Source organism: Epinephelus lanceolatus, chromosome 17, assembly GCF_041903045.1.
Source record: "Epinephelus lanceolatus isolate andai-2023 chromosome 17, ASM4190304v1, whole genome shotgun sequence".
NCBI classification, from domain to species: domain Eukaryota; kingdom Metazoa; phylum Chordata; class Actinopteri; order Perciformes; family Serranidae; genus Epinephelus; species Epinephelus lanceolatus.
This window is the reverse complement of record NC_135750.1, coordinates 12,088,115-12,112,135: the sequence shown is the minus strand read 5'-3', so window position 1 is coordinate 12,112,135 and position 24,021 is coordinate 12,088,115. Positions and strand designations below refer to the sequence as shown.

Sequence of the window (24,021 nt, the reverse complement as noted above, 5' to 3'; positions counted from 1 at the left end):
TACTACATCATTTCCTGTCAGTACCTCTTGTGTGTGAGAACTCCACTAGAAATTAAAACCTACATACAGAGGTAATCAAGTGATTTAAATACACTGAATGGCTATTGCTACAAACAAATAAGATTGTATAGCAGTACACTGTAGTGTTGCAGCTACTCCTAAAAATAAATCAAACTTAACCTCTAAAGTCTAAAAAATACAAATAAAATCACTCTATAGTTGTTTAAAGACACTTAAAGTCATAAATATGGTGAAGGAGTTGAGTACATTTTCAGGAAAACTCTTGCAAAACCTGCAGTTTGTAAAATAAAATAATTGTTAAATATCCTCGGGGCTGCATCAACCAATTTTTTTTTGTATAACTGATCAATCAAGTCTAACTTGATGTCTTCAGATGTCTTGTTTTTCCAACCATCTGTAAGAAACCCAAAGAGATTCAGTTTACCATCATATAAAACAGAAAAAAAGTCCTCAAATTTCAGGAGCAGGAACCAGCATATGTTTGTTATTTTTGCTTTGAAAATGCCTAAAATGATCAATTGATTGACTAAAAACAGTTGCTGATTAATAATCTGTTGATGAACTAATTGTTGCAGCTCCTCAACTTTTTGTTAAAATACAGAACATTTCCTTTTGTGCATGTTTGACTTATATCTAAAAACTTAATACTGCAGTAAAATATGCTCAAAACATCACAGGAACACTCCAGCAATGTAGGAGAGGTGGAAAATATGACTTGCACCCTTCAAAATACCAGTCTACACCCAGCTTTTAAAGGATTTTGCATGGATTAACAATACAGACACATCTCAGTATGACACATATAGCTAATGTGTGAAGTAGCTGTCGGCCTCAGGTATCAGTCTGCTGCCCTGCAGGATCTGAACCCCCCCTGAGCCCAGCGTACCGTGAACACTCGCACTTCCTCATGACTCCTCTTCATCGGCCAACTGCACCAGCCTGACCCCCTGTGGCCCCTCCAGCAGCCCTTTAGCTCTCTGTCCATCCGTGTGGACTCGTCACTGTTGCCTAACGTCAAACTAAAGTGATCAAAAGGATTGTGAGGCTGCAGGCAGCTGAGCTGAGGGAAGTGGAGGCGGCGTGGCGTGGCGGCGCACCGGAGGACTCGTCAGGAGGCTCAGCAACTCCGACATGTGTCTCAGACAAAGTGAAGAGGAAGAACATCGTGGTAACAAGCAGCTGAGGCCTTCAGTTCAGCTGTTCACACACCGTCATCCTCCTCATCCTCCCCACTGCTCACGACACCCAGCTTTCCAAGAAAAACATCCATCTGTCAGCATCAGCAGACAAACATCTGACTGATTGACTCATTTGACTTTATTTAATCAGACACTTCAGTTAATGACTCATTAGTTTAATAGAACTGGGACATCATTTGATATTCATCATATCTAACACAGGTCAACTAGGCACATCACCTTTTTACGTCAACCCTCATCAGGATTGTACCAGCAGGTTTTAATGCTTTAATCATCAACACTTTGAAATCCAATCTGTCAGAATCCTCCATCAGTTTTTAGACTGATTTCCTTTTGTTAAGCCAGCCGTAGGTTTGACTTTATTGGTATGAAAACCAACTTTTAATATATTGATAATATGCACCCTGCAGTTAAAGCATAAATGAGGACAGTCAGATGGCTGGGAGGACTCCTCTATACAGTCCCTGACAAAAGTCTTGTCGCTTATCCTAGTTGTAGGAACAACAAATAATAACCTGACTTGTAGTTGATCAATTGGGATCAGAAATAGCTTATATGAAAGGCAAAGGCCTTTAGATTATGCTTATTATACCAAAATAAAGTTGTGTATCATTCATTGAGTTTTATCATTTAATCAGGACAGAAAGGTCAGATCTTGCTTGGACAAAAGTCTTGTCGTGTCTTTAAACGATTCAACCAATCACAGATTAGAGCTCCACCTGTGACAAATACTGTAATTAACACGTTCCCAGGTGTGTATAAAAAGAACCCCAGCACACCAGACCTTCATGTGAAGTGCAACCTGACCGCTGACAACATGCCAAAGATTCAACCACAGACCAAAGTGCTGATCATCAAGAGCCTGAAGACCAAGTCTGCTGCTGAGGTGGCAGACATCTTGTATCCTGTATCTACCAGAACAGTTTGTCGAATTCTCTCACGCAATGGTCTCCATGGCCGAATTACTGCTCACAAACCAGCATTAAACAGAAGACAACAAAAGAATCGTGCTGCATTTGCCAAGGCCCACAGCTTGCAGAAAGGATGGACAGTGGAAAAGTGGCAGAAGGTTGATTTTTCTGATGAATCATCCATTGAACTGCATCCCAATCGCCGCAAATACTGCACAAGACCTGTTGGAACCCGCATGGACCCAAGATTCACCCAGAAAACAGTCAAGTTTGGTGGAGGAAAAATCATGGTTTGGGGTTACATCCAGTATGGGGGTGTGCGAGAGACCTGCAGAGTGGATGGCAACATCAACAGCCTGAAGTATCAAGAGGTTCTCGCTGCCCATTACATTCCAAACCACAAGAGAGGGCAAATTCTTCAGCAGGATGGAGCTCCTTCTCATACTTCAGCCTCCACATCAAAGTTCCTGAAAGTGAAGAAGGTCAAGGTGCTCCAGGATTGGCCAGCCCAATCACCAGACATGAACATTATTGAGCATGTCTGGGGTAAGATGAAGGAGGAGGCTTGGAAGATGAAACCAAAGAATCTTGATGAACTCTGGGAGTCCTGCAAGACTGCTTTCTTTGCCATTCCAGATGACTTCATCAATAAGTTATTTGAGTCATTGCCGAGATGTATGGATGCAGTCCTCCAAGCTCATGGGAGTCATACACGATATTAATTCTTTTTCCCAAGGCACCATGACTTTATGTTCTGATGTTATTGGAGCATGTTTGTGTATTCAACAGAAAGTATAATTTCTACAGTACATTATTTTTGTATGCGACAAGACTTTTGTTCAAGCAAGATCTGACCTTTCTGTCCTAATTAAATGATAAAATTCAGTGAATGATGCACAACTTTATTTTGGTATAATAAGCATAATCTAGAGGCCTTTGCCTTTCATAGAAGCCATTTCTGATTCCAATTGATCAACTACAAGTCAAGTTATTATTTGTTGTTCCTACAACTAGGATAAGCGACAAGACTTTTGTCAGGGACTGTATGTGTAAATTTCATGCCTTTAGGTTGTTGAAAATCCTCTTTATAATTACATGTTATTTTTTATGAAGGGTTTGTTTTGTGCGTGGAGGGTTAACCCGGAAGCTTAGAATTAAAATGTGTGCAATTTTAAAGGTCCAGTCTGTAGGATTTAGGGGATTAGATTGGCAGAAGTGGAATACAATATAATAAGTATTTTTCTTGTGTTTTCATTAACTTAGAACGAACCGATTGTATCTACATAGGGAGCGGGTCCTCGTCTGCGGGGATCGCCATGTTGCACTGCTATGTTTCTACAGTAGCCCAGGAAAGACAAACTGAACACTGGCTCTAGATAGGGCCATTTGAGTTTTCTCATCAGCCATCGCAGTTAGCAGCCCCTCCAGATGAGCAGCATCAGAAAAACACAGATTTTTAGTGTGAAATGGCTTTATTCAGTATTTTTACTGGTTTAAATCACTGGGTCCGTTTGATGTGTTCCCAGTAAAAATCTCATGAATGTCTGGATCTTAACTTGTCAGAGAAAAAGGTGAACACACATTAGCAGGTGCTAGGTTAGCAGCCTGTCTTTAATGAGCTGAACAGTGTCAGAGAAGTACTGATTTCTAACGTGAAACTGTTTGGAGAGGAAGACACCTCTGTGGATAATTCTGCTCCCAGTAAGAACCTCCTGAACAATGAACACTGAGGGAATCCTAACTGGGAGTTCACGTTTGGCACATGGGAGAACTTTGAGCAGGTTGTAGTCTGCTGTCCTCACCACTGGATGCCACTTATCCTATGACTCCAACCCACTGCTCCTTTAAATAGGAACAGGTTCCCGTTTCAGTGTCAGTTGCTCAATAATGCCCTTAACAAGCTTGAATAAAAAGGCAACGGGTTGCTGTAGTAAATCTAATCTTCAAACAGTTCATCAGAATAATAACTTAAAATCCATCAGTCAGTGTTGAGTAATCATATTTTATCTTGACACAGTGTGTTAAGGAGTAACATTACTTGAACGCACCTCCTTTAGATATTCAAAAAATGCCTTCAAATCCACGGTGCAACCTCCTCCGCTCCTCTGTGGTTTACCTCCTCGACTGACACTCCCGCCCCCTCACAGCTCTGGCAAAACATCTCCCCTCTGTCTCACCCCTGTTGCACCAGATGTGTTTGAGTCACAAGTCTTACAAGGTTGTGACATTATAAAGGTTCCTGTTCTGGTGTCAAATGTCTGCATCATCAGCAGGAGTCAACGTATGCTTAACAGAAACGATAAAATAGACTCAACACTAACTGTGATGGATTGTCTCTCTGCTGCAGGTTTCAAGTCTCTGCCGGTTAATGTTAATAAAAAAAGAGCTGAAACAAGAGCTGCAGTGATTCGTTGATCTCAGATATGATAATTTGATGCATCTCTTGTCTTACATTGAAGCAAACTGAATATCTGACTGTTGGTGTGACAGAAAAATACGTCACAGAGGACTGTGGGAAATTACAACAGGAATCACCCCTGTTCTCTGACATTTTACAGACACACTGATTAATAAGGTCAATCTAAAAACTGCTGAATGATTTATAGAATGTGGTGTAAAACATGTAAAGCCAGCAGGGTTGTTACTAATCTGTGCTCAGGGTTTGTTACCTGACTGACCTGCTGAACGCTGCTGCTGCTTCGTCCTGCAGGAACAAAGCAACATATTGGCCCTGGTGGGGGGGGACAGGAAGGAGAAAACAAACACACCCAAAGTGCTGACACCACAGTGTGCTTCACTGAGGACTCCTGTCCAAAGATGCACCAGATTTACACCTCAGGGCTTTTATTCCAACACACCTTCTGTCCATTCTGTCCATTTGAGAAGAAAAGGTGTATGGCTGTATAAATTGCAAACATGACCCATTTCAAAAATCAGATAGTTGCTTAACCCCTTTTTATTATTTAAACTGTGTGTTTGTGAGTTCACCACCAGGATTATGTTTGAATTATTAAGGTCTAACTTTGATGCTGGAGTTTTTCCTCGAAGGCACTCCCAGCATTTGTTTGAAATTATAGTCTGTATTACGGCTGCAACTAGCAATTATTTTCATTATCGGTTAATCTGCTGGTTATTTTCTCCATGACTGGATTAATCATTAGGTCTATAAAATATCAGAATATTGGAAAATACCCATTGTTTAACTGTCCAAAATTACAGTCCTCACATTGGAGAAAGTAAAACCAGCAAGTGTCTGGTGACTAAAATGGTGGATTGATTGTATAAATAGATCTGCCAATGGACTTATCAGTTAATCAGCTTATTGTTGCAGGTTTAGTCTTTACAATCCAAACACTTTCTTTTAGTTTGTGACATTTTGTGACAAGTTTAGTTTCAGTCCAAGGATTCAAACCTACAGCCATCCATTCACATGCCAGCCTCTCTGACTCTGACCTCCAGACCGCCGTGGCTCTTTTTAAAACCCTCCTCATAAATACAGAGATGAAAAAATTCCTCCACGTCTGGATTCCTGACGCTCAGCGGGAGAGCAGAGTCCCAAAGTCTCTGGATGGCAGAGAGGTCTGAGAACAAGAGGATTGACTTAATATATTGTTCTTGTAAGCTGAAGCTAGATGTCTAAATATTCTGATATGAGCAGAGAGGTACAGAATATAAATATATATAAAGATAAATAAACGCTGAATGAAACAGTATATGTTCATTTAGCATGAAAACATTAGATAGTAATTTCCTCCTTTGCAGCGTGAACTGCTGATGGTTTCTGATCCTGTTATGAAACCTCTGGCTGCCTTCACAACCCGCTGTCACAGCTGGTTAAAATCCCTCTGTGTGTGTGTGTCCATGTGATCTTAGTGTATTCAGGCAGGCTGAACTGCAGTTCTGGTCCATAGAGTCCTGTCTGAAACTGACACAGGACCAGTTGAACTGGACAATAGAAAGTGAATTTACATTTAGCAGTTTACACAACTACTTTTACAAAGTAGTATCTGTTGTTGTGAGAACCTGAATGTGAGCTCCGTGATATATTTATGAATCTGTGGTGAAATCAAAAGAATGCTGGTGAATTGCTGCACTTTGCTTTTAGAACAAACTGATTAAGAATAAATCTACTTACTCGAGTTCAAGACAAACACATGTAGCTCTTAAAGTCCAGGTACGTTCACATCAGGTGTTCAGGCAGTAGGAGTGTTTCATATCTGACGGATGGTTTGCAGTGCCTCAGATCTCATTCACACCTGTTGTGAAGAGTAACCTCTCATTATTTCTTTTTTAATATCTCTGTTTATCTGTATTTATTGCTGCCCTTGTGCTGCTGCAACACCTGAATGATAATGATCATAATGATCATCACGACCCTGTTACTGAAGATAATCCACAGACCTTGTTGTGACCAGTTTTATATAGGACCTATTTTCTTTAAACTGATCTACACTCATCAACCGTATAACTGCACAGAAGGAAGCATGCATCTACTGCTAGCTCACCTAGCACCAGTGAGCTAGCTGGCATTATCACTCAGCCAAGGAGGGCGCCATTAATGTTTACATCTCATGCTGTCACAAGCACAAGCTTCTTGTCCACAAGTAGAGGTACACTTTTTTCTGTGTGGTGATACGGTTGGCAGGTGCAGTACGGTGTACTTTTGTATGCATTTGTAAATGTATTTTTTTGCACTTAAAGCACCACAAGCCGAATGCCATGTAATTACATTATATTCAAGAGAAGGCAGACATCTCTACAGATGGTATCTCCAACACTCGGCAACTCACACCAAAATAATCTAGATTAAATACTTAAATTTTATGAAATGATGAAAACACCAGCGCATGCACGAAGACAGACACACGCATTGTGACATTCGTTCTCTGACACATGCAACATCATGTCATCGTGTCACACACGCACGCGTTCTCTCTCAACATCACTCTCAGTTTAACACACTTCATCTCTCTCAAACACACTCTCATCTTCGTCACGCACTCCAGATGGTTTCCTGAAGCAGATGGAGAGGGTGATGAACACAGTTTGACACGCTAACACAAACACTCATGTATTCCGCACACAGCTTTACTTGGTGTATTTGACAAAGTCTCTTTCGTTCTCTCGCACACACACTTCTGCTCGTCCTCAGGTCACGAAAGTAAAAAAAAAACTCTCTGATTGGCCAGCTGTGGTCTGAGGTCAGTGGTGGCCGTGCTGACAGGTGATTGGCCAAAAGCCATTCTGATATAAACACGTCACATTGAGCCTTTCAGTGGAGTTGGAGCAGCCGCTGCAGCACTGAGACACACCAGTTCTCAGGAAGTTCATTCAGATTTTTAAGGATTTTAAGGTCTTAAACTCTGATCGGAGAGAATCCAGTATCTGCTTTTAGTCTTCTCTCTTCCTCCTGCAGAGGTGAGGATTTCAAAGGAGTTGAACTCCAGTGTTCAAGATAGTTTTCTTGATTTGGTCGACTGTTCCAGTGGCTTTAAATTCTCAGTTGTGGACAGAAAAGATGGACAGAGAGGGTTTTTGAGAATTTTTCGGATGGTTGTATCAGGTTTATTTGAAATGGGAAAGTCTTTATTTTCTGCTCTTTGTCCGCTGAGATTTTAGGATCAGATCTTGGCAGGTAGAGGTGGTGTTCTGCTGAAAGAAGACAATTTTGACTCTTTTTTTCTCTTCAGTACATCGGGGATGGAAATCCATATTTAGTTTTAAGTTTTTATGGAAGAGTTGTAAGATCTATTTTGACACCGTCTGGAGTGGAATTTCTGATCCTCCCCTCTTGTTTCCTCATTTTTGTCTTCTGCACCATGACTGTGTGTTATTTTCTTTGTGTCCTTGGCTAATATTCTAACCGTCTCTGTCCTCTCAGGTTCTGTGGCACCTTGATATCTTCAGACGTAGTTTTCGTCAGCTGACGACTCATAAGTGTATGGAGGACTCGTGCATTTTCTGTGCTCTGAAGGTAAGAATCAATCTGACTGATGCTTAAAGCTGATCCTGGGCCAGCCTCCTGTTCCTAACACTGACTGCCTGTCTGTATCTTTAGAGTATCTTCGCCCAGTTTCAATACAGCAGTGAGAGAGTTTTACCATCTGACGCTCTTCGCAGCGCGCTCGCCAAAACCTTCCAGGACGAGCAGAGGTTTCAGCTCGGCATCATGGACGATGCTGCAGAGTGCTTTGTAAGACAGTACACACACAGTTTTTCCTCGCTCATCACTGTGAAAACATTAAGTAACATGACTTATTTAGAGGACATGTTTACTTTTTGTGTCATAACCACATGAACAGTTGATGATTGTTTCTGTTCTGTGTGTTTCTGCAGGAAAACATCCTGATGAGGATTCACTTCCACATTGCAGACGAGACCAAAGAAGACATCTGCACAGCCAGACACTGCATCCCGCACCAGAAGTTTGCCATGACGCTCTTCGAACAGGTGAGACTTAGATTTAGTCCGAGGGTGCTTTCAGACCTAGAGTTGTCTTGCTTTAGGTTGTCTTGCTGTCTGAATCAGGAACTGATTTTTGTTACAAAGTTGTATAATTGCCTAGAGTTGGTTCATGTTCTCACGGCAGCATTTACAAGCGGACCAGATAAAATGCTTTGTGTGAGAAAGCTGCTCTTGATTGGTCAGAATTTCCATGTGGGAAAAATCCAGGAAGTAAACCAAACGTTGAAGAAGAGTACACTTGCAAGATAAATGTGACGCTTTCTAATGTCACAATGGAGGGACAACTACGCAGGTTGATTTTAGCGCTGCTCATCGTGGACTATATTGCTGTCATTGTTCATTTTAGTCAAACCATACAGTTTGAAAACGAGGCGCGGCTCCAACTAGAAAACAATGTTTTGATGCATTGGATGTGCTGAATGTGCATATTAAGGCAGTACAGGAGGAGGTGCACATTAACAATCCTCCAGGACTGTAACATGCTCATGTTTAACCCAAACAATGTGTCATGTGACTGCAGTTGGTTCAGATCCAGGTCGGAACACGTTCTCACCACAAACGAACCGCACCAGAGTTCGTTTGCAACCGGACCGAGACCACCTCTTCAAGAAGGTCTCAGTCTGGTTGTTTTGGTGTGCACCTAAGTGCAATTGCTGTGTTCACACCTGCCCAAACGAACCGCACTAGGGGGGGAAACAAACTTGAGCTTCATTGAACAGAACGAAACAGAGCAGGTGTGAAAGCACCCTGAGAGTGAAAAGTGTTGTAAAACCAGGAGAGTCACAGTACGCCAGCTAAGTTCTTCTCTTCTGGAACAAATGACAAAAAACATGTTCAAAAACAATTCCTACCTGTTATGTTTTAAACTATACATTTAGATAACAGGACAGGCTCATAGTTTTTCAAGTCTGCCTTAAATGAAAAAAATATGCCAAGAAAAACTTGTGGAGGCTACTTTGCCGTCTGTGATTGATTATGGTGCTAAATAGTATATGCATGCAGCCTCCTCCATTTTACAGAGTCTTGATTTAGTTAATCGTGCTTTTCTACATTTCATTACAAATGCAAAGACCCTTACTCACCACAGCATTCTTCATGATTTGGTTGGTTCAACATCACTGACCAGTCGCAGGAAAAAAGCATACCTACAAAGCAAAACTAAATAAACTTCCAGCCTGCCTTTGTATCCTTCTCTGTCTCAGCTCTGGCAGTGACCAGCCACACTCCTCCAAGTAGTTGCTTTTTAATGTACCCTGGGCTTTGAATGATGTGGGAAAAACTTAATTTTCCTGTTATGCAGCTTTTGCGTGGAATAATCTGCAAAAAGATCTAAAATTAGAAACTTTTATATCCATTGATGAATTCAAGGGCATCATGAAGAATGTGGTGATAGTAGTACGAGGCTGTTTTTCTTGAGAGGCCACCGAGTTAAATAGCGGTGTTATTTTGCACGGCTGATACCTTTCTTGAGAAAGGGACTTTGATAAAGGTAAAATAAAATAAATACAACAACACTCATGACACCGTATGAACAGTGAAACTGGTTTTGCATGCTGTAGTCATTCCTCTTGCTCATCCTTGACATTTAAAGATCCCACTTTCTGTGTAAAAATATACTCTGACGTTTATCTGAAGCTGATATGAGGCATTAGAGTTAGACGCATCAAGTAGAGAGCGCCTAGATTTACTCTTTTTAGTACAAAAACTCCTCTTTGTGTTACTCTCCCCCCACTGCAGCTCCACAGGGAAACACTGAGAAAATACGAAGAGGGATTTTTATACTAAGAAGACTTCTGAAGATACTTGATTTGTCAAACTCAGACTGCAGAACTCCCATTTAACCCTGGTTGTGTTGATTGTGGATTTAGTTCTCTATCTCTTCAGGAGGAATTATTACAGCAAACAAAACCTGTTTTAATGGTCACAGGGACAACTTGTCTTAAGACAGACTTGAAAGATTGCGAACATATGAACATAATTTCTGTTTCTTTCTGCTTGTCTCTGTTTTATATAATCAACTGGGGATCTGTTGTTTTCCATTGTTGGGGCAAGAAGTCACCCTGAACTGTGAGATTTGTAACAGGCACTATCTCTGTTTTTTGACATTTCATGGACGACACAATCAGTTCTGCAGATTAACTGACAATGACAATAATCGCCAGTTGCATCCTGAGTTTTAAGGAATATGGAACAGTGGCTTTACTCTTGTTTAGCTGAGTTAATGAATTCTAAATCTTGTCTCCTGGCTGCTGTAAACGATAACATCAGTTATAAGATGTCTTGTTGTGTAACTGCAAGCTGTCAGGAGACATCATTGCCCTCGCGAAATCTGAACACAAATGGTCAGTTGGAGATGCATGATAGGCACAGGTGTGAACAGAGATGCCTTTTGGCTGTCCATTTGTGTTTGGATCACTGAAACGCATATTTATACCATATATTAACAGGCTCATTGACATCAGACCAGTCTGCATATAGTTTTGGCTGCGTTTTCATGGAAACAATGCTGAGTATCATCCCCCACAACACAGTCTAATTCTGTGGGAAATGTTGCGCTTATTTTGTCCATTCGTCCATCTTTAACTATCTTTTCTAAACTTATTTGTGGAGCTCAGTGATGACCATTTCTCAGAATTTTTAAGGTAAATAAATGTCTTCTGAAACCACCAATGAAATAAATATTATCTTCAAAATATTGTCATATTATTATGTCGAGGTGTTTGGTCAAAAATATTGTGAGTTTTGTGAATATCACTCAATTACAAGTCAAACTCCTGTTGTCAAAAGAGTCAAAAGTGTCTGATGTGATGTTTACTTTGTGTCTTTGTGTATTTGCGTGTCAGTGTGTGTGCAGCAGCTGTGGAGCGTCCTCAGACCCTCTGCCCTTCATTCAAATGGTCCACTACATCTCCACCACCTCCTTGTGGTAAGTGTATGTGCGGTGTGCGTCTGTGTGTGATGCTATGTTTAGCTCTCACCTCAGAAGAGGAAAGTTAAGCCCCCTAAACACACATGCAGACACAGACACACACACACTCCTGTCGCTAGGTTACACTCCAGGGTCACCTAGGCAACCGACTAATCGCTGTGCACACACACAGGTGATTCATGTTTGTCTTAAATTGTTTCTATTTTTACTATCATTCTTATTTTTGTCTTTTAATCAGATTATTATTTATTTTGTTCGAATAATAATCCTGTTATTTTATATTATGATATGTTAGACCCTTATTTTGCCATCTTTGTTTGGTCGGGTTTGTGAAATGATTCAATTGTACTTGTAAGAATCATATCATGAAAATGTCTTTTATGCAAGCACTCATGTTCGAAAGTAAGAGTAAATGTAAAAGTCTAAACTATGACAAATATCTGTGAGTCACAAAGCTATGAAGATCTCATTTCCTCCTCCTCCTCTTCTCCAGTAACCAGGCAGTGAAGATGTTGGAGTCGAGGGAGAAAGCGACTCCTGGCATGTTTGGGGAGCTGCTGCGAAACGCCAGCATGGGAGACCTGCGCAGCTGTCCTGTAAGACACAAAATATAAATATCAAACATTAAATTGCACTGTTCATTTGAATGTAAAGCCCCTTTGCCCACTGCACAAAAAAACACTTACACATGCTAAAATAAGGCTTTTGCATGTAATGGGAAAGGTTACTGTGGGCATTCACACCTGGGTCAAATGACTCTGCTGTAGCCACGAGTATTTTTTGACTCCCACTCCGATTAGCAGTAATGGAAATACAACATGTGGTTGAACACTCTAATTTTAGCCCCTTAACCAGGTGAAATGCAATGACATGCCACCACCAAAGCAGCGCTCAAACATGGTTCCAAATTAGTCTGCACAGGGTTTGAAAAAGAGACTGAATAAGTAGGAGATACATATAAAGAAGTAACTACCGTAACATTTTTCATGCTGCTTTCTATTGCTTACTTACCTGTTTTCCAACCTGTCTGTGAAGTCGAATGTGACACACCAGTAAAAAAAACAAAAAGTCATTCTCATCATCATATGGCTGTCTGTAGCAAGTTTTCCCGTGTTTAAAAAAATAGCATACACATGCTAATGTTGGCGAAGAAGGGATATAAATGTTGTACTTGTTGGTCTTCCTCTTCCTCAGAGTCAGTGTGGCCAGCAGCTCAGGATGGCTCGTGTCCTCCTCAACAGTCCAGAAATCATCACCATCGGTCTGGTTTGGGATTCGGATCACTCGGACCTGGCTGAGGACGTCATTCACACCCTGGGAACCTGCCTGCATCTGGGAGATGTACGAAGTTTTATAAACCAACACTTTGATAAACATCAGAGTCATCAGCGTATAGTGGGAGAAAATCAAAAAGTGGGCCATTGAACTCTTCTTCTCTCGTTCCCTCTGTAGTTGTTTTACAGGGTGACGGAGGAGAAGGCTCGTCAGGCAGAGCTCTACCTGGTTGGCATGGTGTGCTATTACGGGAAACATTACTCCACCTTCTTCTTTCAGACGAAGATCCGACGATGGATGTACTTCGATGATGCACACGTCAAGGAGGTATATTCAGGTGTCATATAGAGGTGTTGATATTAGGGCAATAAAGGGCAATAAACTAATCATTTCAGCTCTAATATCATGATATATATCAATATCGACTGAAATGCTGATCATGAAATATCATCATGATACGTGTTATAGCCCAGCCCTAATTGCTAGATGTACTTTTGATCTTTGGCTCGCTGTTTCCCTCTGCTTCCAGTCTTTATGCCAGGCTAGGCTATCCACCTCCTGATTCCAGCTCTGTACTTGAAACATAAGATGGGTACAAACTGAACATCTCATTGTCAAAAAGAAAGAGAACCAAAACGTTGAACTATTTCTTTAGAGTTTATGTTACTGAAAGTTTTCATTTACTCAAGTATCATACTTAAATACAGTTTTTAGATAGTAGAATAGATAGTTTTTAGAGTTTTTAGCGACTTCAGAATTCCACTTTGCTGCAGTTCAGAGTGAAATATTGTACATTTTACTTCACTACATTAGTTCCATAAATTTTTCCAGATTGAGAGTATGGCCATATCACACTGGATGCAGAAGGGCCCTGAAATGTCAGCTGCTTCACAGCCAGCCATCAGCAGTCGCCTCGGTGTTCACACCAGAAGCACATTTCTCTGCAGCGGTCAGCAAACTATTTTGCTCCTCTGCTCTTTCCTAATCACGTGTAGAGCTCTGTCTGCTGGTGTGTATGTGTGTCCACTTGTCTCTCTCGCTCTGTGTTTAGACATAACTGATATACATGAAAGCATGGGATCCATATTTTCTCATAATCAGATGTTTGTATCTTATAGAATATCTGGTTTATATTGTTAATAGTAGATTATCAGTGTATTTTCTTGCCAGATTCGCTTGCGGGTAACGGAAAATATAGATCAGATACAGAAACTGTCCCAACTGGTTAATATGGGTGACGGGACGAAGCGAGCAGGGCTCCAAGGAAAATCAGCATGTTTGATGGCGGTTCTGCATCCAGTGTGAACCTTCAGAATCCAAAAAATAAATTAACAAATAAATTCTGATGTATTTATCATAGGGTAATCTACAGCTGCAACATTAAAGTGATGAACATATTAATGGTAAACGGACTGCACCTTTCTAGTCTTACCACTACTTAAAGCGCTTTTACACAACGTCACATTCACCCATTCACACACACATTCACACACTGGTAACAGAGGCTACCATACAAGGTGCCACCTCCTACTCAGTAACTGTTCACATACTCACACACACCTATGGTACAGCCATCGGGAGTAATTTGGGGTTCGGTATCTTGCCCAAGGATGCTTCAAGATGCGGGCTGGAGGAGCCGAGGGTCGACCGCCAATCCTCCGATTAGTGGACATTCGCACCACCTCTAAGCCCTTATCAATAATTCTAATCCAATAATATAATATACAGTATATTATTCTGAAATGGGACTTTTACTTTTGGTACTTAAAGTATATTTTGATGCTTGTTCAAGAGTTTGAAAGCAGGATTTCAACTAGTATTTCTACACTGTGGTATTCCTGCTTTTACTTGAGCACTTGACGAGGGTCCTCACAGGTATTGAAACACAACTGTGTGTGTGTGTGGCAGTTTAAGGAAAGGAAATGACCTCAAGTTGTAGTCAGTGATCTCTCTCCCTTCCTGTTCATCCTTACATCTCTTTCCACCTCCCTTCTTTACCTCCACTACCTCCTCCTCTCCCCTCTTTTATTTTTACTTCACTCTCTTTTCTGTTATTGCTGTGCTCTAATAACATTGGTGGAATGAGATATCACATTCCCTCACTCTCTCTGTCTCTGTTCGTCCCTCTCTCTCTCTGCTGGTTGTGAAAACAAGGATATCCCTCTATTGTTGATCAGTCCAGCTGGACAGAACTGAGGGTGTGGTCAGAGCACACACACACACACACACACACACCACAGTCGACACTTTTGCTCACACATCTCTTTCTTTCTCTTGCACAAACACTCACATTTTTTTCACACACACTGAGCAGTACACAGCTGACATACTGTACAAGTCGGCGTTTTTGGATGTCGGGATGTTCTGTTAGGTCTGAGTAGATCTGGAGGTAAACATGGATTTTTGTTTTTTTAACGGATGAAAGGTTGAAATAACAAACGGGAGGATTTCTGTCGCACAAGAGCAGGAAGACGACTTTTTTTTTTCTCAGCCTGATGGAACAGCCTCGAACATTTTAGCTGCCATCACTGTTGTACCTGCTGAGCGCTGTTTTCGAGGGACGTCTGTGCTGCAGCTGGTAAATTAACCAGCTACTTTTCCTGGGTTCAGCTAATGGTTTGATAGAGAAGGCTTTATTTTAAAATGAGAATATCTTCTGTTTCCAACCACGTGATCAGTAGGGCTGATTGTTGTTGGAAATATTTTACTCTACCAAAGTTTCCATACCTGTGGGTACCTCTAATCTAATCAGGCCCGGCCTCTAACATTTGAGGCAAAAGGTTAAAAGTACATTAAGCTCAAAGATTTAATTGAGATCTGAAATCATCTTTTAGTTTTCTGAGAAGGCGAAAACTATTAAAGTGAATGTGAAAAAGACATGAAATCTTGATGAAATACTAGAGGTTTAATGGTACACTGAAGTCACGGTTTGACACGGCAGAAAAAACTCAAATACATAACCTGTTTCTTCTAACGGTAATGGAAGTGTCAAAGTGTCGTTCTTGTACTTAGTTTAGCATCTCTTTCCTGCTGCTGCACAACAGTTTCCCTCAGGATAAGTGAAGCTCCATCTTATCTTGTAACAGCTCTGGGTTGACTGATCAACGGAGGGCAAAATTAAAAGTAAAACTGCATGTCCACACCTTAAAAAAAAAATTATATGATATAAACATAACTGTACTGGACTCAAAATTGGTCGATTCAGATTTGGCTGATAAATATTTAACTATGCGTTCCTCTTTTTACGATATAGAGTCTGAGAGTTTGATTGTTGTTTGGCAGGATGTTCAGGGTGACAGCGACATTTTTGTAATATAGTAAACAGGCCGAGTTAGGCCTCTGAGCTAATGCGTGCTAACTAAACTGAGGAGAGATCATAAATGTGCAGCAACATTCTGACACTAGATATAAAACAAGAGCCAGAGACTGTGTCATATTAAGTTGCTGTGAGCTGTTTGTTCAATAGTTCTAAGCAGAAAGTAGAAGATAATATTATTTCAGAGTCTGATGGGGCAAAGCCTCTCCTCCGCTGCCCCTGTCTCACTCAGAATCACCATTGGTCTGGGTCTGCAGCTGACTGTAGTGGAGAGCAGTGTGAAAGAGAGGAGTACTCACTCTGCAGCTAAAGAGGAACGAAACTTCCCAGACGAGCCCTGCACACTGACTGACAAAAAACAACAACCAAATAAACCAGAAAAACTGCTTGACTTGACTGAAGTTTTGTTCTCTTCACCAGAAGTTTGGAGGTTTGCCGATGTCATTCTGGGGTGCCATAGCATTTTTATCAGCTTTTGGGGGTCACTGTCTACTGTGTGTTTTTGTCCATCCCCTGCAGATCGGTCCCAAGTGGAAGGACGTGGTTTCTCGCTGCATCAAGGGCCACTACCAGCCTCTGCTCCTGCTGTACGCCGACCCGCGGGGGACGCCGGTGTCGGTCCAGGACCTGCCCTCACGCTTCGACCTCCGCAGCCTCAACAAGGCCTGTTACGACAGCGAAGACTCGGGTAACTACAACACAGCTAGGAGTCGTAGTAGTAGCACAACAGCAAACATTCAGGTAACTAAACCAGAATCGGTAGTGCTTGTTGTAGTCGTAGTAGTACTATGACAGACAAGTCTGAGGTAAAAAAAAAAAAAAAAAAAAAGACAGAAGTATTAGAAGTAGTAGTAGTAGTTGTAGTGCTTGTTGCTCCAGTGGTGTCCAGGTGTGCCTGATATTATGTGTAATTGTGTGTGTGGGTGTGTATATGAGCACATCACCACTGACGCCCCCGACTTGTGTACTAACCCCACCCCCCTCCACCCGCCTGGCCAGGCCGCGAGCAGTCAATCTCCAGCGACACTCGCACCGATTCGTCGACGGAGAGCTACTCGTACCGACAGCCCTCCCACTCGCACCATGAGTCCCTGGCCAGTCACTACTCCTCTGACTCCCAGGGAACCGTCATCTGCATCGAGCGCCCAGACGGACCCCTGCACGCCTCACTCTGCAGCCTGGATACCATAGGTGGGTGGTTTGAGGGGTGGAGGAAGTGTACTTTAATACATTTAAAGTAGTGGTGGCAGGGTAGAGGTGGTTGATGGAGGAGGTGAGAGGAGGTGCTGATTAATCACAGCAGGTTTCCTCAGTCACCTCTATGACAACACATCATTCGTTTTAACTCATTCATTCATATTTGGATTTGATCATCTTTATTATGAGCAGAAAAAAAGCAGTGTTTGTACTGCTGTGCAGCCAATCACACTCTGCCATTCATCTTTGACTCCTGTCATTGTGTTGTACGATGTGGTGATCATGCTGTAAACATCCGTTGCCGTGCTTCTTGTTGCTAAGGCCACGTGACGGACAGTGAGCAGCACCATTCTCTGAGGAAGGGAGGCGGGGCCGGGGATAGGAGGCGGAGCTCTAGCCGCCACCGGCGATCTAAACCTGACAACGAAGCCTCCTCGGCCGGGTACCACAGCGAGGGTAGGCGGGGTGTTTGTGCCAATCAGGGGTTTGGGGAGAAAAGGGGCGCTGGGAACAATGGCAGGGCAGCGTGACAACTACTGACTGGAGACTAATAAAATATGTCATGTTGAATAAAATTAAACTAAACTGAATTTTTGATGCTGATACTGAGTTTAAAAAAGTCTGATAACAATATACCAATACACCGATCAGCCACAGTATTAAAACCACTGAAAGGTGGAGTTAATAACATCGATCATCTCATGTCAATACAGTGTTCTTCTGAGAAACCTCGGGCCCTGGCATTCATGTGAATGACAAGTACCACCCGACCCATCCCAACACTGTTGCAGACTAAGTACACCCCCTCATAGCAACGGCACTTTGTCACCCACAGCAGGACAATGCGCCATGCCACACTATAAATACTGCTCAGAAATGGCTTGAAGAAGGTGACAAATAGCTCAAGGCATCAAACCTGGCCTCCAGATTACACAATCCTTAATCTAATAAAGCATTTTTAGGAGGTGCTGGCATCCCAGAGGTCCTCTGTCCACACACTGGTGCACTGGGCAGTGGATCCTTTGGGTCATGTGGGTTTGGAGGTGGGGCCTCCATGGATCAGAATTGCTCCGGCACGTCCCACAGATGCTCGATTGGATTGGGCCATGGGGATTTTGGAGGAACTTGCACTCTTTGCGATGTTCCTCGGGCTGTTCCTGAGTAATTTTTGCGGTGTGGCATGGCGAATTGTCCAGCTGGGGGGCCACTGCCATCAACGAGTGCCGTTGCCATGAGGGAGTGTACTTGGTGTCAACGGTGTTTTGGTGGGTTATGCGTGTCAAGTGGCATCCACATTAATGTCAGGACCCAAAGTTTCCCAGCAGAACATTGCATTGTAACGAGATGTTCAATTTTATCCATTTCACCTGTCGGTAGTTTTAATGTTGTGGCTGACAGGTGTATCTTTAATTTGAGATAGGGAAAGTAAGATTCCAACTTATTAAAATGGAGCCTATTAACCTGGAAACAAACATATCTGTCGGCCTTTAACGGTGACTTCTAGTAAAGTAGGTGATATGGCCTATAAATAAAAAAGTCTTAAAAAAGAAAGATTCGAAATACAAACAGTTAAACTTGTGTTGCTGTGATCATTTTTTTTTAGTTTTCATTCATATTAGATCATTCGTTCTCTTCCTTCATTCATTTTCAGTCATGCTATGTAATCTTACTTTCCCTTTCATCTACTTTTTGTATTTAGCTTTTATATTCTCACTTTGTCCTTCACTTTTTTTTTTCCTCTCACCCAATTTCCTTCTCTCTTTCTCTCTTTCTGTTCTCTTTTGCTTTCTTCTTTCCTCCTCCCAGGAGAGACATTAAAGGAGCAGCAGGTTCCTCGTCACCTTCCCAAACCTCCCTCCTCTTTTTCATCCTCAACCAGTCGCCTCCGAGACTTGAAGGAGACCATGAGCAACATCATCCACAGCCGACCCCTCTCCTCCTCTTCCTCCACTTCTTTACCGGCTGCCGTCCTCTCATCTGAAATCGCCTCCTCCACCAACAACCACCTCTACCCTGCCACCACTACCAATCCCTGCTCCTCCTCCAGTAAGCCCCAGGACTGGGAGGCTGACAGCACCAGCAGCGAGTCCAAGTCCAGCTGCTCAGGGGGAGCAGGGTCAGGGAGGTACCGGCCAGCATGGAGGCCCCGCAGGGAGGCGCTTAACATCGATAGCATCTTCAACCGTGAGAGGCGAAGGCAGGCAGGATACAGCCCACTCGGAGCCTCCCTCCCTGACGACTTTGTCGCTCCGCCCTTAGAGGGAGCAGACGCCTCCTTACCAGCCCAGGAGGAGGTGAGGCCTGTCAGGCCCGGCTCCTCCTGGACTCTACCCACGGCTTCCAGCAGCCACAGAGGAGGTGGAGATGGAACTGCAAGTGGAGGACGTGCAGACCTGCCTCCTCCACCTCCTCCTCCTCCAAGGCTGATCCAGAGGATGGAGAGTGGATATGAGAGCAGTGAGAGGAACAGCAGCAGCCCGGTCAGCCTCGACCTGAACATGGGAGACAGGTGAGCACACACAAGGTCCTGATCCTGTGCTGTTTGTTTACTGATGTATAGAGGTGTCCCGATACCCATACCAGTATTGGAAATACCTCTGATACTGCATAAAAAAACATAATAATGTTAATAGAAGAAATGTTGATTTTTGGGCCTTTACACACTATAACGTCTGAAACAGAACTATGCATGACATACCTACGCCATATTGTCATCTCATGCATCCTATGGCAGTTTGAATGAATGTAGAGAAGTTACTTAAACAGATTCATGTCGTTGACAATATAATGATAATGATATGGCATTACTACCAGCAGCCCCAACTACTGAAGACTAGTTTGAATCTTCGATGTGCAAAAAATGTAATCTATCGTGTACATGACTCTCTCTCTCTCTCTCTCTCTCTCTCTCTCTCTCTCTCTCTCTCTCATCTCTTCAGGGAGTGTGTTATGAAGAAGCCTCCCTCCTCCTCCTCCTCCTCTTCCTCAGGACCGTCATGGAAGAACATCAGGTCAAAGAGCAGTGGAGCTTTGCTGCAGGAGCTCAGCTCTTCCAGCAGGGGGAGCCTCGGTACGACACACCTCACTTCACATCTCTTTGCTGCCGCTTGCATTTGTCCTTTGACTTTAAAATTTTGCTTTAGTGAATGCCCAGCTGTAGTTCACAACAATGACTTTATGTGTGTGTTGAGCAGCGACCCCTGCAGGCCGCAGCGAGCTGGACGAGCTGCAGGAGGAGGTGCAGAGGAGAGCAAGGGAGGAGGAGCAGCAGCGCCGGCAGGAGAAGGAGAGGGAAGCGGCGCTCGGCTTCAACCCCCGACCCAGCAAGTACCTGGACCTGGACCAGCTGCAGATACAGGGTACACACACACACACACACACACACTTAATGCTTTCAGTTACATCTTATTATTAATAGTGCAAAGTCAACGGGACTCTTAAACTTCCTTCATATTTTAAATAAATTTTAGTCCATCAGTGATCCAGCTGTCACCCAACTGTTGTAAGTTGTGTTCAGTTTGTGCGTATGTGTGTGTGTGTGTGTGTGGTCAGCAGATGTGTGTTGTGTTGGACAACAGGAATGTTCCTCATTGAGCAGCTGAAATGACCTGACTCAGCCAACACACAAAAGACAGAATGACCCGCGTTGTAATAAAGCCTGTGTTTTTGTGTGTGTGTGTGTGTGTGTGTGTGTTTTCAGCTGCTGGCTGCTCTTCATTTTATATCTGTATTATGTTATTTGAGGATTTAAAGGTTTTTCTGTAGTTTAAAAAAAAAAAAAATCTAGGATTTTGAGCTGACTTTCTCTAACGTCCACTATAAGTTTTTCTAAGGGTTTGCTCTCAGTAGATAAATAATCTTTTTCTGACATCAGTCTGGGAGCAGACTGACATAGGTTTTGTTCCATATATGAAATATAAAGGTGCATTTTGGATCATGTGTCTCTTGGCCTTGAACACAGAGTTGTATATTGACACTGCTTTATGCCTCGGCATCTTTCCCTTCACCAAGCTGCAGAATCATTAATTTTGTGTGTGTGTGTGTGTGTGTGTGTGTGTGTTCATCCGCAGGTAAAAGTGACAGCTTTGAGCGGTGTGTGTCGGAGGCGGAGCTGCTGCTGGACCAGTCGGTGCGTCTGGAGCAGGCAGGCGAGGTCGCCGCTGCGCTGTCGGCGGTCAACGAAGCTGTCTGTAAGCCCCTCCCTCTCCCAGTGACCCCACCCCCTCCACTTTATACATAACACAAGCCTGCCCCCCACACACTCGCACGCGCGCGCACACACACACACACCCAGTATCTCATACCAAATAGTCATACTGTGAATGAGGTCACCGCACCCCCGCCCACCAACCCTCTGCTTGGTTGCTAATGGCAACCAGAGGCAGCACAGTGGCCTGCTGATAACTGCTCGACGTCAGTTCTCACACACACACACACACACACACACACACACTCCTATACAGTTTTTATTTTTTCCTCTCTGAATATTTAGTCTCTTTCTCTCATTTCGTTTGATCTGTCAATCACACTCACACACACACACACACACACACACACACACACACACACATACACACACAGCCTCGTCCAGAATCCACCAGTCTGTCGTCACTGCAGTACAACACACACAACTGATTAAAAACTGACAAAAAACAGATGAAAAAATGCACAACTGTGCCGAGACATTAACAGACAGATTAAAGAAATGCATCAAACGTTTAAAATGGAAGGGAACAAAAAACGGGACGAGAAGCAGACTGGTGAGCCGAGCCTCCTCTCCTCTAAATAAGAGCCCATCAGAGCAGTGTCACTTATCAGCAGCTTGATGCTGGGCGGCACTTTAAAGGAACAGTTCCACTTTATGACAATTTTGCTCTGATTTCTGTAGTTTAATAATTTCTTACAGTAATAATAACATTTTATTCACCAATTTAATACCTGGAAACACAGTGACATGCTCAGGAAAGCTGTGCATACACAACTACAGTAAGTACAGTAGGTCAAAGCTGATTCTCCTCTGACTACTCAGGTTTCAGTTTTAGTGATCACTTTGTATACAGAGTACAGTATTATTAATACTGATAGAAATGATGGACAAAACTACGGAGATTCCAGCTGCAATAAACCAGAATGATTCTTTAACTGACAGCCTGGTGCGAGTTAGTTCAGCTTGACATGTTTGGTTATAGTTTTGTTAATTTAACTTTCTATCTGATTATAATTTCACCATTTCATCATTGAGAACCTGAGTTATTGATCTTTCCCATGATTACCATTCCCATCATACACACACACATGGTCACATCACCATCATGTCAGCAGTCTGATATTTGATTTTCTGTCAGGTGTATATTTGCTTTTTAAGATTTTTGCATGAAATCATCATAACAAGTTATTTTCTGCATCCTTCTTTTCCTTATTTCTTCTTTCCTCTCTTTTTTTTCCTTTCTGTTTTGTATTTTGTGTTGACATGTGACCTGGCTGCAGCCAAACTGCAGCTGGTGGCGGCTGAGGGCGGAGCTAGTAGTCACAGCCGGCTGCAGCGCTGCATGAGGAGAGCCCGCAGCCTGCAGCAACGTATGCAACTGCAGCAGCAGCAGCAGGACTCAGAGGCAGGCAGACAGCAACCGCAGCAACAACAGGAGGAGGGGCAGCAGCTGCAGGAACAGCCCAGGTACCACCTGTAGTCTGCTCAACCAATCAGGACTAGCAGTAGCACTCAACAACGTTGTGTGTGAAGTGTTGTAGCTGTTAAAACTTCAGATACATTCTGTCTCAATTTAAGAAGGATTTACAATCTGGTGAAGCTGCTACATGAGGCTCATCTAATGTAGTTCTGCCACTGCAACCATAGTCCACGTTGCCAGGTACGATCAATGAGCTGGATTTATTTATAGCTTTTTTAATATTGGAAATGTTTCCCTGTCTCCCTCCACTGTTCCTGTAAAGCAGGATAGGTCTTTATTCACTGTTCTAATCATTAAAAAGCAGAAGCAGCATGTTTATACATTCAGTATACCTTTGCTAGCAAACCCTACATTTTCACATACTGGTGGCCAAGGCTGCCACACAAGGTGCCACCTGCTACTCAGTAACCATTCACCTACACATGGATTGAACAGCCATTTGGAGCAAATTTTTGGTTCAGTGTCTTGCCCAAGGAAACTTCAGCATGTGGATTGGATGGAGTGCTACCTTCTTTTCTCAGTCACAGATCTCCACGTGGTATCCCTGTGGTTCGCTGTGGTATGTTTATGTATAGCCACCAAAGCTACGCCATCGTGACTCATAAACCCCTATTAAGAATAATAAAATCATCAGCATGTTGTTTGTTCTGCTGTGTCCCACAATTTCAAGTGTTAACTGTCCACTGCAGCCTGTAAGGGGCACTGACAGGACTTCAGAGATGCTGCTGACAAGAGTGTTGTCGTGACAACTGGCTCAATCAGAGTGTGAGCCACAGCGAAAGATTGGTGACACCCCCAGGAAACAACCTCCGAAACACACACATACGCACGCGCACACACACACACACACACACACACACACACACACACACACAAACAACCAGCCTGAGCTCTCGAATGACACCATCTGTTTCAGACATACTGCAGCCCAACACACACACACACACACACACACACACACACACACGCACTTCCTCACCCGCCTCTCTGTCTCTCTCTCTCTCTCTCTCTCTCTTTCTCT

The 24,021-nt window shown here is 42.9% G+C and overlaps 1 protein-coding gene across 5 annotated transcripts in view; it reads left to right on the top strand.

Moving 5' to 3' along the window:
• The window catches only part of LOC117248223 (ubiquitin carboxyl-terminal hydrolase 54), a 78,711-nt gene that overhangs the window by 35,469 nt on the left and 19,221 nt on the right, over window positions 1-24,021 (top strand). For 3 of the 5 annotated variants that reach the window (XM_033613055.2, XM_033613054.2, XM_078160736.1), the window contains exons 3-17: window positions 8,013-8,105; window positions 8,190-8,324; window positions 8,468-8,581; window positions 11,440-11,522; window positions 12,019-12,121; window positions 12,720-12,866; window positions 12,978-13,127; window positions 16,636-16,804; window positions 17,116-17,307; window positions 17,635-17,769; window positions 19,120-19,822; window positions 20,253-20,383; window positions 20,508-20,672; window positions 21,384-21,503; window positions 22,801-22,987. In XM_033613055.2, the coding sequence (XP_033468946.2) occupies window positions 8,013-8,105; window positions 8,190-8,324; window positions 8,468-8,581; window positions 11,440-11,522; window positions 12,019-12,121; window positions 12,720-12,866; window positions 12,978-13,127; window positions 16,636-16,804; window positions 17,116-17,307; window positions 17,635-17,769; window positions 19,120-19,822; window positions 20,253-20,383; window positions 20,508-20,672; window positions 21,384-21,503; window positions 22,801-22,987 (2,627 nt within the window). The remainder of the gene's footprint in view (window positions 1-8,012; window positions 8,106-8,189; window positions 8,325-8,467; window positions 8,582-11,439; window positions 11,523-12,018; window positions 12,122-12,719; window positions 12,867-12,977; window positions 13,128-16,635; window positions 16,805-17,115; window positions 17,308-17,634; window positions 17,770-19,119; window positions 19,823-20,252; window positions 20,384-20,507; window positions 20,673-21,383; window positions 21,504-22,800; window positions 22,988-24,021) is intronic. The other 2 variants (XM_078160737.1, XM_033613058.2) reach the window with 1 other exon arrangement.